Source organism: Squalius cephalus (genome assembly GCF_949319135.1).
Source record: "Squalius cephalus genome assembly, chromosome: 24".
Lineage (NCBI taxonomy): Eukaryota > Metazoa > Chordata > Actinopteri > Cypriniformes > Leuciscidae > Squalius > Squalius cephalus.
In genome coordinates, this window is record NC_137145.1 from 12,835,339 (window position 1) to 12,851,166 (window position 15,828).

Here is a 15,828-nt window from a genome sequence, read left to right on the forward strand (position 1 = left end):
ATTTCAAGTTCAGAGCCAAATGGGAAAACAAACCAAACAGATTACACTCGTTTTCCATTCACAATACCTGAGGAGGAGAGGGGCGGACTGGCATTTCATATGCAGCCCCACACACACATCTCTACCCACAATCATTTGTTCACTGTCATCCTGTGTTATTCTCCCTCCCTTCTCACTCCAAACATTCTTCCAGTGTAAGAGCGTTCTGAAAATGAAAATGTGTCATAAGCCTCATCCACGTGAAATATAAGCTGTCATTTCTAATGGGCTGGCATGCTGCGCTGTTGTCGACTGGCAAAATAACCATTGCCTTTCAAATTCAACCTCAATGAAGGAAAAGAATTGCAGAGTACCTATAATGACCCTCAGCCTTGAAGAAACGAGATGAAAGCTAAAAGCTGCATATTTCAGCGCTCGACAAAGCAAGAAACCTTAATGGATTTTTGCTCTTTAATACGTTCTTTCCATTTCTAGATGGTTGGTAACTTCACTTGAAACAAATTCTAGGTTTGTCAGTCAAACTGTGTGTGTTGTAAAGAACATTAATCCCATTACATGGCATCTGTTGGACACGACTATCAGGCACATCAACAACACTGGAGCTAAATTTGGTTGTCACTTTTCTTCAAAGGGCTTAATCTTGTTAAGCCTCAAGCCTCATATTTTTGAATAGTAGTGATTCCTGTTCAATTCACAAACAAATGAACCCTATCAATCTATCTATCAATCCATCCATCCATCATTTCCTCCATTCACCTATCGATCTATCCATCCATCCATCTATTGATCCATTCAAATATCCATCTCTATCTATACATCCATCTATCAATCATCCATCTACAGATCCATCCATCCATCCATCCTCTGAATCATCCATCTATCTATTGATCTATCTATCCATCAATTCATTCATCCATCCTTCTATTGATCCATCAATCCATCCATCCGTTGATTACTCCATCTATCTATCAATCTATCCACGCATCCATCTATTATCTATCCATCCATCCATCCATCCATCCATCCATCCATCCATTCCTCCATCTATCTATCTATCTATCTATTCATCCATCCATCCATCTGTTGATTCCTCCATCTATCTATCAATCTATCCACGCATCCATCTATTATCTATCCATCCATCCATCCATCCATCCATCCATCCTTCCTTCCTTCCATCTATCTATCTATCTATCTATCTATCTATCTATCTATCTATCTATCTATCTATCTATCTATCTATCTATCTATCTATACATCCATCTATTGATCCATGCATCCATTGATTCCTCATCTCTCCTATCGATCTATTCATTCATTCATCCATCCATCCAACCATCATTTCCTCCATCCACCTATCAATCTATCTATCTATCCATCCATCCATCTATCTATTGATCCATTCAAATATCCATCTATCAATCATCCATCTATAGATTCATCCATCCGTTGAATCATCCATCTATCTATTGATCTATTTATCCATCAATTCATTCATCCATCCTTCTATTGATCCATCCATCCATCCATCCATCCATCCATCCATCCGTTGATTCCTCCATCTATCTATCAATCTATTCATCCATCCATCCATCTGTTGATCTATCTATCTTTCTACCCATCCATTCGTCCATTCGTTGATTCCTCCATCGATCGATATATCCATCCATCTGTTGATTCCTCCATCTATCTATCAATCTAGTATCCACACATCCATCTATTATCCATCCATCGATCCATTGATTCCTCTATCTATCTATCTATCTATCTATCTATGAATCCATACATCCATCTATTGATCCATTCATCCATGGATTCCTCCATCTCTCTATCGATCTATTCATTCATTCATTCATTCAACCATCCATCCTGTTCAACAGCTATGACCTCCGAAATAAAACCTTATGACCTTTGTTGGGCTTCTCTCAGGCTTCAACACTCCGTGGTGCCAATCTATAAATGCCGCAGATCGAACAACATCCTCAAACATATCCGATACCTCTCGACACAATCAATAGGCTTTCATCAGATTCACAGATTCAGAGAACACTCACAGAGCAATTTAGCTGTTGAGTAGAAATGTTAAGACGTGTATTGATACACGCACCTCCCCGCCGTTCTCAAAAACGCTCTCTCAGCGAGAGAACTGGATGGCCTTTTCACTTCTTAGCTCAATGGAGTCTCCAGATAGCAGGCTCTTCTGCACCTTTGACTGTTAGAAATTAGAATCACAGCGGTAAGCTCCGATACACTCAGCAGATCCAATCGAATCTTTTTTGCTTCATTTTCTGTCCCTTTTAAAGAGCAGGTTGGCCCCGCTAGGGAAGTTTAAAGGATGACGCAATAGTAAACACTGAATTTTTGCTTTTAAAAAGCTTTCTCCTGAGGGAAAATAGCACATGCATGGTATATCATGAAAACAAGTGTTACAAAGCTGGTAGAAATTGTACCGCTGATCAACGTGAGCTGTGTCTGTATTGCCAACTATCAGTGAGAGGGAAGATGGAGGTTTGGTAGAGAGGGTTTCATTATTTGTTGGTTCACTAAAGTGCATGTCCCACAATGCATTGCAAAGGATATTTAGGGAATAAAGAACAAACAATGGATGCACTTTTGCCACAATATAAACAGCTTTTCTGAGAATCTATCATTTTGTTTCTAAGTAAACAGCCAAAGAGTATATTAAATATAAACACCAGTCCATTAAGACAGACTTTTTTACGGCAAGCAGCAAAATGATTAAATCATTAATTTGACTTCTTATAGTCTTCTTAGTTTTGTTTTTTTTGCTCTTTTTTTATTTTCAAGTTTATTTTGGATACTAGAGTTTTGCCAGAGCAATGAATTGAGTTAAATAGTTTTTAAAATAGTTATATAATTAAATAGTTTTTGATATGTCTATTTGTTAAAAATAAATCCATAATAAAACCATCAAAATACATAGGCAAAACTTATGTACCAAAGAATAATCCTTAGGGTTTGTTAGTTAATTCAAATCTCTTATCCTAGGCTGTCTTAACAAACACCACTAATAAATTGAGCTAATTTAATCTTCACATCCTCACTGATAATATAAGATATGAATAAAAGATGAAAGAATTAGTATTTTTCTCGTACAACACCAATATACATAAACAACACCTGCCACTGTTAGAATTGGTTATAGATTTCAGACAATTGTTATTTGCATTCTCCAGAAGCATATTTCAAAAATCTGTCAGGAAACTAGATTAAGCTAGTTTATCCTGCTCTAACAGGAACACAAGTCATACAAATTAGAAGTAACAAAATCTTGTGGGAACTGTGATTTATGGTCGATGTCATTGCAAATTTGTCCACATCAGCAAAACACAATTAGTATGCACCCTTTGTTTTTAGCCCCAAACAAATTATTAATCATCATACAAACAAAACTATCACTTCAAATCAGTGAGCAGCCAGTGTAGGGGACACAACCCCCACCGAACGCATATGGTGCAAAGCTACAGAAGTGCCCGGAAACCAAGAGCGATTCTGCCAAATGGCTTCATCCATTTGATCCGAATTGAGTGATATGAAGGAATCTCCCTCCTGACTGATGATTCAGAGATGACAGGATCTAGAGAAATACTCTCTGGGAACCATGCTTGAGGTTGTTGATTAAGATCACATTAATGTTTGTGTACAGTTGCCGAGTGGATACACATTAAGAAAACATCAAAGACATTTGAATTCTAGTCAAATCAAAGGGTATGACTACACTGAACAAGAAAGAATCTGCTTGGAGGATCATTTTGCAAATTGCATACCAGTATCTCCTGGTGATGCCTAAAGAGTTCGGTGATACCTGGAAAAACTTCTCGGATTTGACATCTGCCAGCTCATGGACCCCATTTCTACATCCAGAGTTTTGAGCCAATAACTTGAGCCATGAATGGCATAGAAATGGCACAAGGGCATAATCACAGCTTTTTAACAACCTGTCGCACCATATATAACTAGAGCGCCACATGATTTTTTTACTGGCAGCTGTCAGGAGTTACTCAAACAAGGCTAATATGAAGTAACAGCACTCTTAGGCAGAGTATTTTGGTGTTTGTGCACCATAAATTGATAACTGTTCCCTTTTTGGTAAGATACTGACAATCTCACATGCTCGGTCACACAAAACTGGCCATTTTCACAGAACTGCTGCCTGTGCTTTCCCTTGAAAAGCATCATCAAAAACCTGGCAGACCCTGAACATGAGAGACAGCGATCCATTAATCACAGATGTTAACGCTGGCATTTTCATGAATGCTTTTTCCGCAAGTCCTGAGGATTTAAGCGATGCATTAGGTGTTAGCAGTGGCGTTCTGAAATGCAAATCAATTCAAATCCCAGAGAAGCCAATTAGACGGCGCTTTATAATTCATAGAGTAATGAACTAAAAAATTTAAATCAAAACAAACCGGTAAACAAAGCACACCCACGCTGAGGGCATTATGCGCAGGATTTGGATAACAGTGAAACATTACTCAGCCATTTGTGCCAGAGAGTCTCTTAGTCCCGAAGAGTATTTCCTCCGCGGCCAAACCCCCTGTTTACACTCTGTTCATCTCCCGACTATTACATTTATAAGCCTAGTCATTTAATCAGCGAGAGCAGAGATGTTGCGTTATTGCTAATAAAGTTTTATATCCAATTAACGATACAAGCTGCTGCCTGGACCTAAAGTGAAATCAGTTAGGCAGGAAATAAGGAAGATAAAATCAATCCACTCTGAGTTATGATGCACTAATGTTGAATGGATGCCACAGGCACACAAGCAAACCGCGAATGACAGTGGCCAAGCTCTGACCTTCATGGGGAAGCTGTCAATAAGCAATACAGTCTAACAAATGAAAATACAGACAAATTGACAGTGGCTGGGAAGGGAAGGAAGTAAGTGGACAGCTGCAGCAGAGATGTGATTCAGTTATATCGTTGTCACGGGTAACTGCCATGGTAACTACCAATCTCCACGCTCGTGTCCTCTACGTGCACTTTGCATTATTATCGGATGAAGTATGAGGATAAAAAATGAATGAGAATTATGCAAAGCTGTTAGAGCAGCTCATTTGCAGTAGTCACTGCCATGAAATGGCATTCGCAACCTGTTTTTTTCGTTATCAGACGTACACTCTCATTCATGTTTGGGGTCAGTAAGATTTTTTTTTTTAAAGAAATGTTTTTATCAAGGATGCATTAAAAGTCATTTATAATGTCAGAAGATTTCTATTCAAAATACTGTATATGCTGTTCTTTTGAACTTTCAATTCATCAAAGACTCAAAAGTCAAAAGAAGGTTGGTTTTCACAAAAATATTAACTGTTTTCAACAATGATAATAGCAATAAATGTTTCATGACCACCAAATGATTTCTGAAAGATCTTGTGACACTGAAGACTAGGAGTAATGGATGCTGAAAATTCCGCAGCCCCAAACTTTTGAATGGTAGTGTATTTCTTATTAAAAATGTAAGTACATTGATTTAATTTTGATTTATTTTTTGGAGGTTCTCTCAAAATATGGTTCTTACAAAACATGAACCCCGTTCACTGAATCAAACCTCTGCAGATTTATTAAAAAAGACTAAGGAAAGAGCGAGGTACACTAGAACTAGTACATGATGGGTGGGGCATGCAGGTGACTTTAAAATGGGGCGCAAAAGCATAAATTAGCGTGTGGTCATGCAGGTGAGATGTGGCCACAGAATTTTTATTGACGTCCCATGCAGAGCGCTGTGCTTAGTACCTGGTGATCTCGGAGTCAGGGAGCAGGCCTACGTGATAGTGAGGGAAGTGGGGGATTGAGTGCATGGGGCTTTTATCAAACTCCACGGGGGAGTAGAGACGGGGAGAGGGGGCGCGGTCACTCAGTTTGTTCACAGTGCTGTAAACTGGCTCTGGAGGCCTAGTGTGGGAGAGAAAGAGAGAGGCAGAGAGCAGAGCAGCTAGGGTTAGTGCGCTGAAGTAGATCGATAGAGAGTAGTGACAAACCGATATGGAATATATACAGACCGATATAGCACCCAGTGTCAAATTTTGTTCTGTATTTTCTGACTCGGTTTCCAGTATAAATATTTAAAAATGACAAATTTACCTGAGAAACAAAACTCAGCATATAATATTAAGACTTGATTTCAGAGAATATATCCTGTATTCAGTGTTTTCACTTAAAGGAGTGGTATAATGCCCCTTTTTACAAGATGTAAAATAAGTCTCTGATGTCCCCAGAGTGGGTATGTGAAATTTTAGCTAAAAATACCCCATAGATCATTTTTATAGCATGTTAAAATTGTTCTTTTTTGAGAGTGAGCAAAAATGCGTCATTTTGTGTGTGTCCCTTTAAATGCAAATGAGCTGCTGCTCCCGGCACAGAGGGCAGAGCTTCAACAGCTCGTTCTTAACAGAGCCATATAGAGTCCTTTGTTGTGAGGTGGGGTTTATGTAAATAAAAGTCGTTTGTTGTAGTCCTTAAAAAGTGATTTCTGTAAAAGAAAATATCTCCCTTTGCTTTGAACTTTGTAACGTTGAAGATGTTGTTTAAGCTCAAACAGCAACATTACACACTAACTTTAGTTAGAAAAGTGAAATCACAATCAACCACCCCTTTAAAAAATACATTATCTTGAAATGTTTTTCTTCTTCTTGTTTTTAAACTCTTTAGATATTTGTTCTAGAAAATAAGACAAAATACTGACATTCTGATACTCTGAACAGTCTTACATTATTAAAAATTAAGTGGAAAACTGACCAATTTATTGTATTATATCTCTTATGCTACTAAAATGTGCAATTTTACTCTAGATATTGGTATCACTATCAGCCATTATAAAACCCATATCGGTCGACCACTAACAGAAAGAGAGAAAGAAAGAGAAAGATAGACAGAGAGAGAAAAAGAGAGAAACGGTGAGAAACATGGCAGTGGAGATGTGTTTAAGGAGTAAGGAAGGAACTGCAGCTAGTTAGTAAGTACATTAGCATTGATAAGTAGCGCTGTAATTAAAAAAAATTGACCATTTCAATTTCACCATCCTAAGCATCTTCAATCAGCCCTCAGATCTTCAAAATTTCCAAAAAATAAATTAATGTTCTGTGTTATTACTGTCATGGCAGTTTAAAGAGACTCCACAGGGACTGACATCAAGAGATGTCTTGCTTTATCTTTCATTCCTTTTATGAATTCCCTCTTTCTGAATCACTTTTGGACTCTCAGAATTACAGATCTGACTGTCGCTGTTTTATTTTATACAAACAATCCAAAGTCTCAAAACAGAAAAGGCTGCAGGAAGTGAGAGCGTGTGCATTAAGGACACAGATGAACATTCAGGACCCAAACGACGGCTCACTTAAGTCGCTCACCTCAACTGGAAGTGCTGGGAATCAAACCTGTGACCTTCCATCTCATCTAACGAGGGATTTCTGATCAGAAACAGACAATAGGTTAGCATGAAGACAGTTTTTTAATGAAACTAAAATGTGTAAAATGTTCAAATGTGTATTCAAAACAGCTGAAATGTATTCAGTACTTGTTACGTGTGGCATGCAGAAACAAAACAGAGACACCAACAGAATTCAGGTCAAAACCAAATATGACAACACAACAAGCCCCATTATACAATACAATACAACTGGGTTTGACACACAAACATACCCAATCAACCACTCAAAATATTTCAGTGTAAAACCAGATACACTAATACTGTTCAAAAGTTTGGGCTCCATAAGAAATTAAACTTTTATTCAGCAAGGGCACATTAAATTGATCTAAAGTGACAGTAAAGACATTTATAATATTACAAAAAAAATCTATTTTAAAATAGTTTCCACAACCATATTAAGCAGTGCAAATGTTTAAAACATTGACAATAATGAGAAATGTTTCTTGAGCACCAACTCAACATATTAGAATGATTTCTGAAGTATCATGTGACACTGAAGACTTGAGTAGTGATGCTGAAAATTCAGCTTTTCATCACAGGAATAAATTACATTGTAAAATATAATAAAGTAGAAAATGGATGTTTTAAATTGTAATTTTCACAATTTCACAATATTACAGTTTTTACTGTAATTTTTGATTAAATAAATGTAGCCTTGGTGAGCATAAGAGACTTCTTGTAAATCATGAAATAAAATCTTACTGATTCCAAACTTTTGAAAGGTAGTGTATGTAGCATACAACACATGCACAAACGGTCTACTGAAAAATTAGAGATGCCATTCCTGGATATACACCTAATCAATTATTTTGCTACTTTTATTGACATACAGTTTCAGGAGTGGAATCGGTACATGACACAGATTGGATTCAAACCTGAATTGCCCACATGAGCAGCAAGGCTCAATTTATCTGGAACATGTGCGCTAATCACTAGGATCTAACATATCCTGCAAGTTTCAGTGAGCTAATTTGTAGCATCTGGTTTCGGGTAAGAGAGAGCGAGATCGTATTGCAGATGCAAAGCTACATTAGACATACTGAAGTTAATGCGAGTGGAAAGTTTTTGTGACAGCCTCCTCACTGGACCGCTTTCTCTCTTCGCTCTGCATCATGTGATGCTAGCTTGTGACTTGTCCTAAACAGAGATGACTAACAATGGTCTTTTACCATCCATTCATTCAACCCCCTTGTATCTTTATCATTTTATATTTAGAACAGTTCTCATTGTATCCTCTACTCCTCAGTGTGTCTTGCCTCTCTCTCAGTCTCTCTCTACGTTTGGCTTCAGCACATTTTTCCACATCTGCAATACTTCCCTTCTCCTTGCCCTTAATACAGGGTCACAGAGGGATAAATAAAACCATGACAAAACCCTTATTATCAACCACGGCACAAACCCTCTGGCCCTTCACACTGACAGCGGGGCACAGAGATAGAATTAGTAACAGGCTAGCGTCACCCACTCACGCTACATATAGAGAACCACAAACTTAATGTGATTGACGTAAGTAGCAAGTTTATGGATAAATATCAATGATGGTTTATAATTTGATGGTCCTGAAACAATATATCACATGCTACATTAATTTGTTCTGCTGGTTAGCCCTGCCCATTGTGAAATCTCACTAGTCTAAAATCCTGCTCCTCATAACTGTGCATTAAACATCAACACCTGAAATGTTTCATTCCGTGTAGACAAATAAATGGCTTAATTTAGGGGTGGGTTTAGGACCAGGGAGCCCACTAGGGGGCCTCAGCTAACTTACAAGTGGGCTGCAATATGTCTAAAAAAATATTACAGTAATATACACTACCATTCAAAAGTTTAGGACTGCCTTGGAATCGAAAAGGTTGAGAAACACTGCTTTAAGGTAAAGGTTAAAACTATGATTGTGCAATGGTTGACTGTCTTTCAATGACCAAGAAGGATTGTGATTTTTGTGCAAGAACGTATCCTACTTTGGTACATCACATTGAACATACCTACACATACACACATAACCATGCACAACAGTTCTTTGGATTTAAACTGGTCCTTAAATGATAATTCACCCAAAAACTTTAACTTCATTTACTCACCCTCAAGTTGTTTCAAACCTGTATGAATTTCTTTCTTCTGCTGAACACAAAAGAAGATATTTTGAAGAATGTGGGTAACCATACATTTGATGACTTCCCATTGACTTCCATAGTATGGGAAAAAAATACTATGAAAGTCAGTGGGGCCCATCAACTGTTTGGTTACCGACATTCTTCAAAATATCTTCTTTTGTCTTCGACAGAAGAAAGAAATTCATACAGGTTTGGAACAAGTTGAGGGTGATTTTTTTTGGGGTGAACCTGAACCTTTTAAGGTCAGCGACCACACAGCAGTTTACTGAACTATATAATTCATAAGAACTTCCTGACTACACATCTAATAATTATGAATGTACTTTTCATTAAAGGTGAGCTTAGTAATAATTAAGTACTGACCCATGGTAACACTGCTGAGTGTGTATGTACATGATGTGAGTATGGAATGTTCTACTTCTGAAGCTGTATTATTCATGATGATTGAATGACTAGGCTGTGTGTGTGTGGGTGTGTGTGTGTGTGTGTGTGTGTGTGTGTGTGTGTTTGTGTGTGTAGTTTTGCTGTCCTAAAGCATCACAGATGTAAAGTATTTGCAACTGTTTTTAACATTTGGTGTATAATATTATGGTGTGTGTGCAATTGTATGCTCCCATAATGCAATGGGGGTCTTATGCTGTGCTTCACCGATTATTGCAACATAACAAACTCCTACACACACTACATCTGCACACTCCATTGCCCCTAAACCAAGATGACACAAGCACAAAATCATGTTCATCCTCCCCACTTGAACATCTGCCTAATGTCACACCTAATTAATTATTCAACTTGTGAGCCATAACATAAGTTCAGATTTATTATGCAAATCCACATGAAACGCCCTATTCTGTATTTCACTCGCAATCAATTCCCGAGCCTCTGAACTTAAAATAAGATATTAGCGGCTATAGCATTCTGCCATTCCATATTATAATCTTCATCCAGACCTTTGATTTTCTCAGAGTGCTCAATTCTCCTGTGGAAAACACAGTGAGGATGAAGGGGGGGGGGGGGGCTGAACTTCCAGATGGGCTTATGTTTCCTCAAACACAGGGACCACGTAAACCTCTTACCCCCGGCAAAGAAAAGGGGTTTTAATCTCACTCATCTCAAAGAAAGGTCAAACCCTTTGTTAGGTACGCATGTTTGCTTGCAAGTTTAGCATTCATGGAGAAACTGGGAATTTTTCACAGCAGGGTGCCATTAACTGTGTTAGAGACATTGTGTTAGAGACAGTGGGAGACATTAACAGCACCGTCCGTTAAAAGTAAAACATTGTTGAGATATTATAGTGGCAGGTTGAACTTGGGTATTTATTTAGTAATGACTTTCCAATGTGGTTGTTTTGGGCCTCTGAGGCTTTTGATGGCAGTTCTAATGGAATTCTGGGATTCTGGTTTAGCGACAACACGTGTACGAGAAGCCACAGCCCCAAATGCTGTCAAGCAACCATCACTAGACATGAGTGTCTAGCGATGGTTGCTTGACAGAATTTGGGGCTGTTGCCTCACGGACACGTGTTGGACGTGTTGTAGCTAAACCAGAATCCCAGAATTCCATTAGAACTGCCATCAAAAGCCTCAGAGGCCCAAAACAACCACAGGGCCCATGAACACATCAAGAAGCCAGCCGGCAGAAAGAGGGCATGACAAGATAATCAAAACCGAAGTCTGTTGTGACTTTTTTTGCTATTCTGAATTCAAAGTTCTTAGGGACTTCGACAAGTCCACAGATTCAGTTCTGACTGTACGCTTTAGTTTTCTTTTCCAGAAAACTCCAGGGATGATGCTCAGTATTCACATCACTCTGAGGTTCAGGTTGCATTGCAGTGAACGAAACACATTCCCAGCCCTGCTGCCCTGAACATATGTCTCCCAAAACACCCTTAAAAGCAAGCCAGCGCACAAAAACAAGCTCATGCTGTCAACACACACTGATATCATCACAGATTTCAGTTTGAAACATTATAGTCATTCTGCTCTTATTTGGTAATAAAATCATGTGCCATGTGTGGTTGCTAAGGTGTTCTACATGATTGCTAGGGTGTTTTAGGTGGTTTCTTATTGACTCAAATAAAATAAAAAAAAGCCCACTCTTAAGTCTCTATGATACTCTGTACAAACCCAGGATCATTTGAAAAATGTGCCTGTCCCGACATTTTTGCAAAATGATATTGCATTGCTTCTTGCACGATTCACGTAATTTTCAAAATGAAATGTTAATGGTGCTAAAAACATTAAGTTTGCTCTGAAAGAGATGAACGTGAATCTGGCAACCTTTTATAACGTTGTTTGTTGTACGCATTGCAGCGGTTCAGAAACGAAATGGCACTAAAAGGTTAAAGCTCTATTTGCGTTTAAAATGAACATCCCACCTACCACAAACGCTAAACCACATAACAATTGCAATGCTGTACCAGGTGAACTACCGAGCAAGTTTACTACGTCAGAAAAGCCATACATGTTGAGCTGATTATGTGATGTACACGTTCACTTACAAATCATGCAGTATGGTAAACATGTCATAACATAATACAAAAATGTAGATAGAGCCTATGTTATTCTGTACATTCACAACAAACATGGACCACAAAAAAATCCAGGAACATAAAACAGTACAGAACTAACAGGACGGGACGGAGTAAGGATGGGACAGTAAATCCCAAAACAATCCCATCACTAGGTGTGATGACGCTGCTTGATTGTCTTTCGGATTTTCCACAGGACACATGTGGGAAGGGGGCTACACAGTCTACCTGTGGGCAGTGGCATCTGGTAGAGAGGGAGGGAATTACCGTAGGAAGGAAAAACCATCCAACCTGTTAATGTCCTCTTCCCCCAGCAAGTGCTTGGGCAGGGGGGAATATCGGCCGGGGGAGATGGGCGGAAGACTGGACTTATATTCCAGAGTGCCGTTATTACCGGGGGAAGAGATATGATTTTCCATTGCGGGTGAGAATGCTGTAGAGACACATAAAGAGAGAGAGTGTATTAATGCCAATCAATATAACAACCAATAAATCGATAGCTTGAATGACTAAAAAATAAACATTTCCACATTACTTTAAAAATTCTAAAGCATTAAGCATATGTATTACATTATGAAGTGTGAAATGTGGTAAGAATAACTCACAGTGTGTGATATCAGGCGGCCCATAGGGGTCTGAGAGATAGACACTAGTGGGTTTCCCAACCTTCAGGTATACTACATCTGACGTGTTCTTCAATATGGCCACTGCTTCTTCATGGGTCACCTCTTCCAGAGTGTAGTTATTCACCTGGGCGAAAGAGAAAACAAGCAGGAAGTGTTAAGAGGGCAATCCGGAGTTACGTAAACAGTTACGCTCTAGTGGTCAATGGCGAATCAGCGCTGCCAAATGTGTCCTGCCCAGTGGATTACACAGAGCACTGATCTTGCTAATTAAATCAAACTCAGTCTTAAAGAGTTTAAAAAAAAAACCTGGATTAAAAGCAATGGAGTCTGACACCGACACTAGAGCGAAACTTCTGGAATGTAATCACCCAACTATGGATGCAGCTCGTTCCCAAACATCTCTTAGGGCTACTTCTATGTGTTTGGTCAGTGATTTAACAAATTGAAACTATTAAATGAAAATTTTAACTAAAATTACAATTAAAATTCAAATGTTTTATTTTAAATTTAAACTAATGAAATAAAACAAACTAATAAAATTAATATCAGAGGTCAATGAGACCTACCATAAGCAGTCTGTCTCCAACTTGTAACCGCCCGTCCTTCTGCGCAGCGCCCCCATCAATGATTTTAGTGACATAAATGCTGTTATCACCGGGGATGTGCTGGTTTCCCACACCACCTGCAATACTGAAGCCGAGCCCTATGGGATTTTAAGAAAGAACAGTACTCAAAACTCTCTTAGAGCAAAAAGTATAAACTTTCCTTAAGCACAATCTAGTCCTTAGTTTTTTCTAATCCTTAGTTTCCTAGAGGAGGAAACAAGTGTTGTACAGTGTGTTAATGGTGTTTTGGATTCAGAGTGTCAGTCTATGGTGCCCGAAGCTCTTCCTCCAAATTTGTGCAAGTGCTGCTTTGTTTGTGTGTGTGTGTGTGTGTGTGTGTGTGTGTGTGAGAGAGAGATGCGTCTTCCTCTATGCACTCTGAATAATGCATCAAAGCAGTGTCTTTCTCAGGATATAGCTCTGTTTATTGCTCCACCCAAACAACAACCAACAAAGAGGACGTGATAACTCTCAGGCTCAGTGGAGTTTCAAATCTTGATATTTTTTTTCCATTTGTTTTCGCACCCTAGATGTGAATGTGTACATGAGTAATAGTCTATTTTCTTTTATAACAGTAGAAAGAAAAAATATATTGGATGCAAACTAGGAATATGCAAAACCAGTAGGTGCTCCTGAGTCCTGACCATAAATTTAGGAAGGGCAGATTCTGGGTCTTAGTGCTAGTTTATGATAAACATTTTGTTAGCTTTATTTCTAATTGCTGAACATGCAGACACACTTTTGGTAGAGGTCTAGTGTGTAGTGTCCTTGCGTTATTCAGCCTGAGGGTGGCGCACTAATTTTGATTGACAAGCTTTAAGTACACACAACATCTTAGAATTGCCTTAATGTAGTTTTTATTGCCTCAGAATGTTGTTTTGAAATATTAAGAGTTGTGGAGGAATTCCGGAGAGGAAAAGAAAGCCATTTCTATTCTCAGAACAAACATAAAACAGGCACTCTCTGCCTCGCATATTATCATGATACATGCCTACCGATGTTAAATTTTAATATATCCCACTCACTTTACGACTTAAAAGTAATCTAGAAAATCCGAAGAATATTTGTTGCAGAATGCTGAACACGCTTACAATTTATTATTGATTCAGTTTATATAGAGGTTAAAGGGGTCATATAATGGTACATGCACTTTTACAAGTTGATTGTACTGAAATGTGAGTTGGCAGTGCCTGTACACAACCATCATAAAATGATTAAAATCCATTCAGTGTTTTTTTTTAAATCTTCTTTTATGTTTCCCCCCAACTCAAATCAAGCTTTTCGATTTTGTGACGTCACAAAATCGACGCCCCTCCCACGATTGCTGATTGACAGTAGCGTTTCAACACAGCCCCGCCCTCGCTCGTGAGCGAGCTGTCAATCATAGCCCACGCGGACCGGCGCGTCATTGTTGATAGCTGGAGCACTGAGCAGAATGGCGTCTAAGCGATTGTGGTGTTCTGTTCTTGGGTGTAATAACGAACACAGCAGTCATGGATCGGTACCAACTTCGTGTTCCTGCTGCACTTCCAGAAAAACTGAAGTGAGTGTAACGTTTTATTAAGCTTTATATTAAAATTTATATTAATCTTTGCAAATCGCTTGCACGCTTCACGATGAATGCAGCTATTTTTACACTCAGGTACATTACGGCATGTTTTCTATGTACGACGTTCTCAATATAATTCATAATCCCATGTTTATAATGAACAACGCGTTATGGTTATTGTGTTACAAACGGTGTGCGCACAGAACAGAGGGGCGGGGTGAGCAAAGCTCATTATCATTTAAAGACACATGCACTTGAGCGGAGTGCTGAAAACAGAGCTGTTTTTGACCAGGTAAAATGAGTGTTTTCTTACAATACTAATGAGAATTTTTAATTAAAGTATATTACAAACTTTTAATTTAGACCCTAAAGAATCATATTAGCTTGTACAAAAATGGCATTATATGACCCATTTAATGTTTTGGATGAATATTTTGGTGGGACACTGCCCCGCCTGCCCTTACAGATGAGCCGCGGCTGTGCACAACTACAAATTAACATACTAATAAAAAAAAATAAAAATAAAAATAAATAAAATAAAACAAAACTTTTTTTTTTTGTAGAGCAGCCGACAATCGTGACACATCCCTAATGTAAAAGGTGACAAACAGCTTAGGTAACAGATGGGTTTTAAAGTAATTGTAAATTTGAAACCTTTTGGTCCTTTTATGAGTTTGATTTCAGTGACGGTCTCCAGCATCGGTCTCCTCCTGCGCACATAGAGCCTCACGATCGATCCGGCCGCTTTCAGAGCCTCTACTGCCTTACTGTGAGACACCTCAGAGACATCTGATTCGTTCACACGCAAAATACAGTCATTCACTCTGCGGAGACAGATAAAAGCAAGAAGTGAGTTTTCTGGAGTCATCGGTGTGTAGTGAGCCTCCTGCAGAGAGTTCCAGATCATGGCAGCCTGTGATCCAAGGACAGCCGCCTCCTGGGGCATGCTCACATAGA

At 38.7% G+C, this 15,828-nt stretch overlaps 1 protein-coding gene across 31 annotated transcripts in view; it reads right to left on the bottom strand.

Annotated features, from left to right (window-relative positions):
• Positions 1-15,828, bottom strand: part of dlg2 (discs, large homolog 2) — a gene marked incomplete at its 5' end in the record, with an annotated part of 236,204 nt that overhangs the window by 43,874 nt on the left and 176,502 nt on the right. For 10 of the 31 annotated variants that reach the window (XM_079860373.1, XM_079860362.1, XM_079860354.1 and 7 more), the window contains 5 exons: positions 7,368-7,427; positions 12,383-12,524; positions 12,697-12,841; positions 13,284-13,420; positions 15,526-15,695. In XM_079860373.1, the coding sequence (XP_079716499.1) occupies positions 7,368-7,427; positions 12,383-12,524; positions 12,697-12,841; positions 13,284-13,420; positions 15,526-15,695 (654 nt within the window). Of the gene's footprint in view, positions 1-5,754; positions 5,914-7,367; positions 7,428-12,358; positions 12,525-12,696; positions 12,842-13,283; positions 13,421-15,525; positions 15,696-15,828 lie in introns of all 31 variants that reach the window. The other 21 variants (XM_079860351.1, XM_079860360.1, XM_079860357.1 and 18 more) reach the window with 3 other exon arrangements.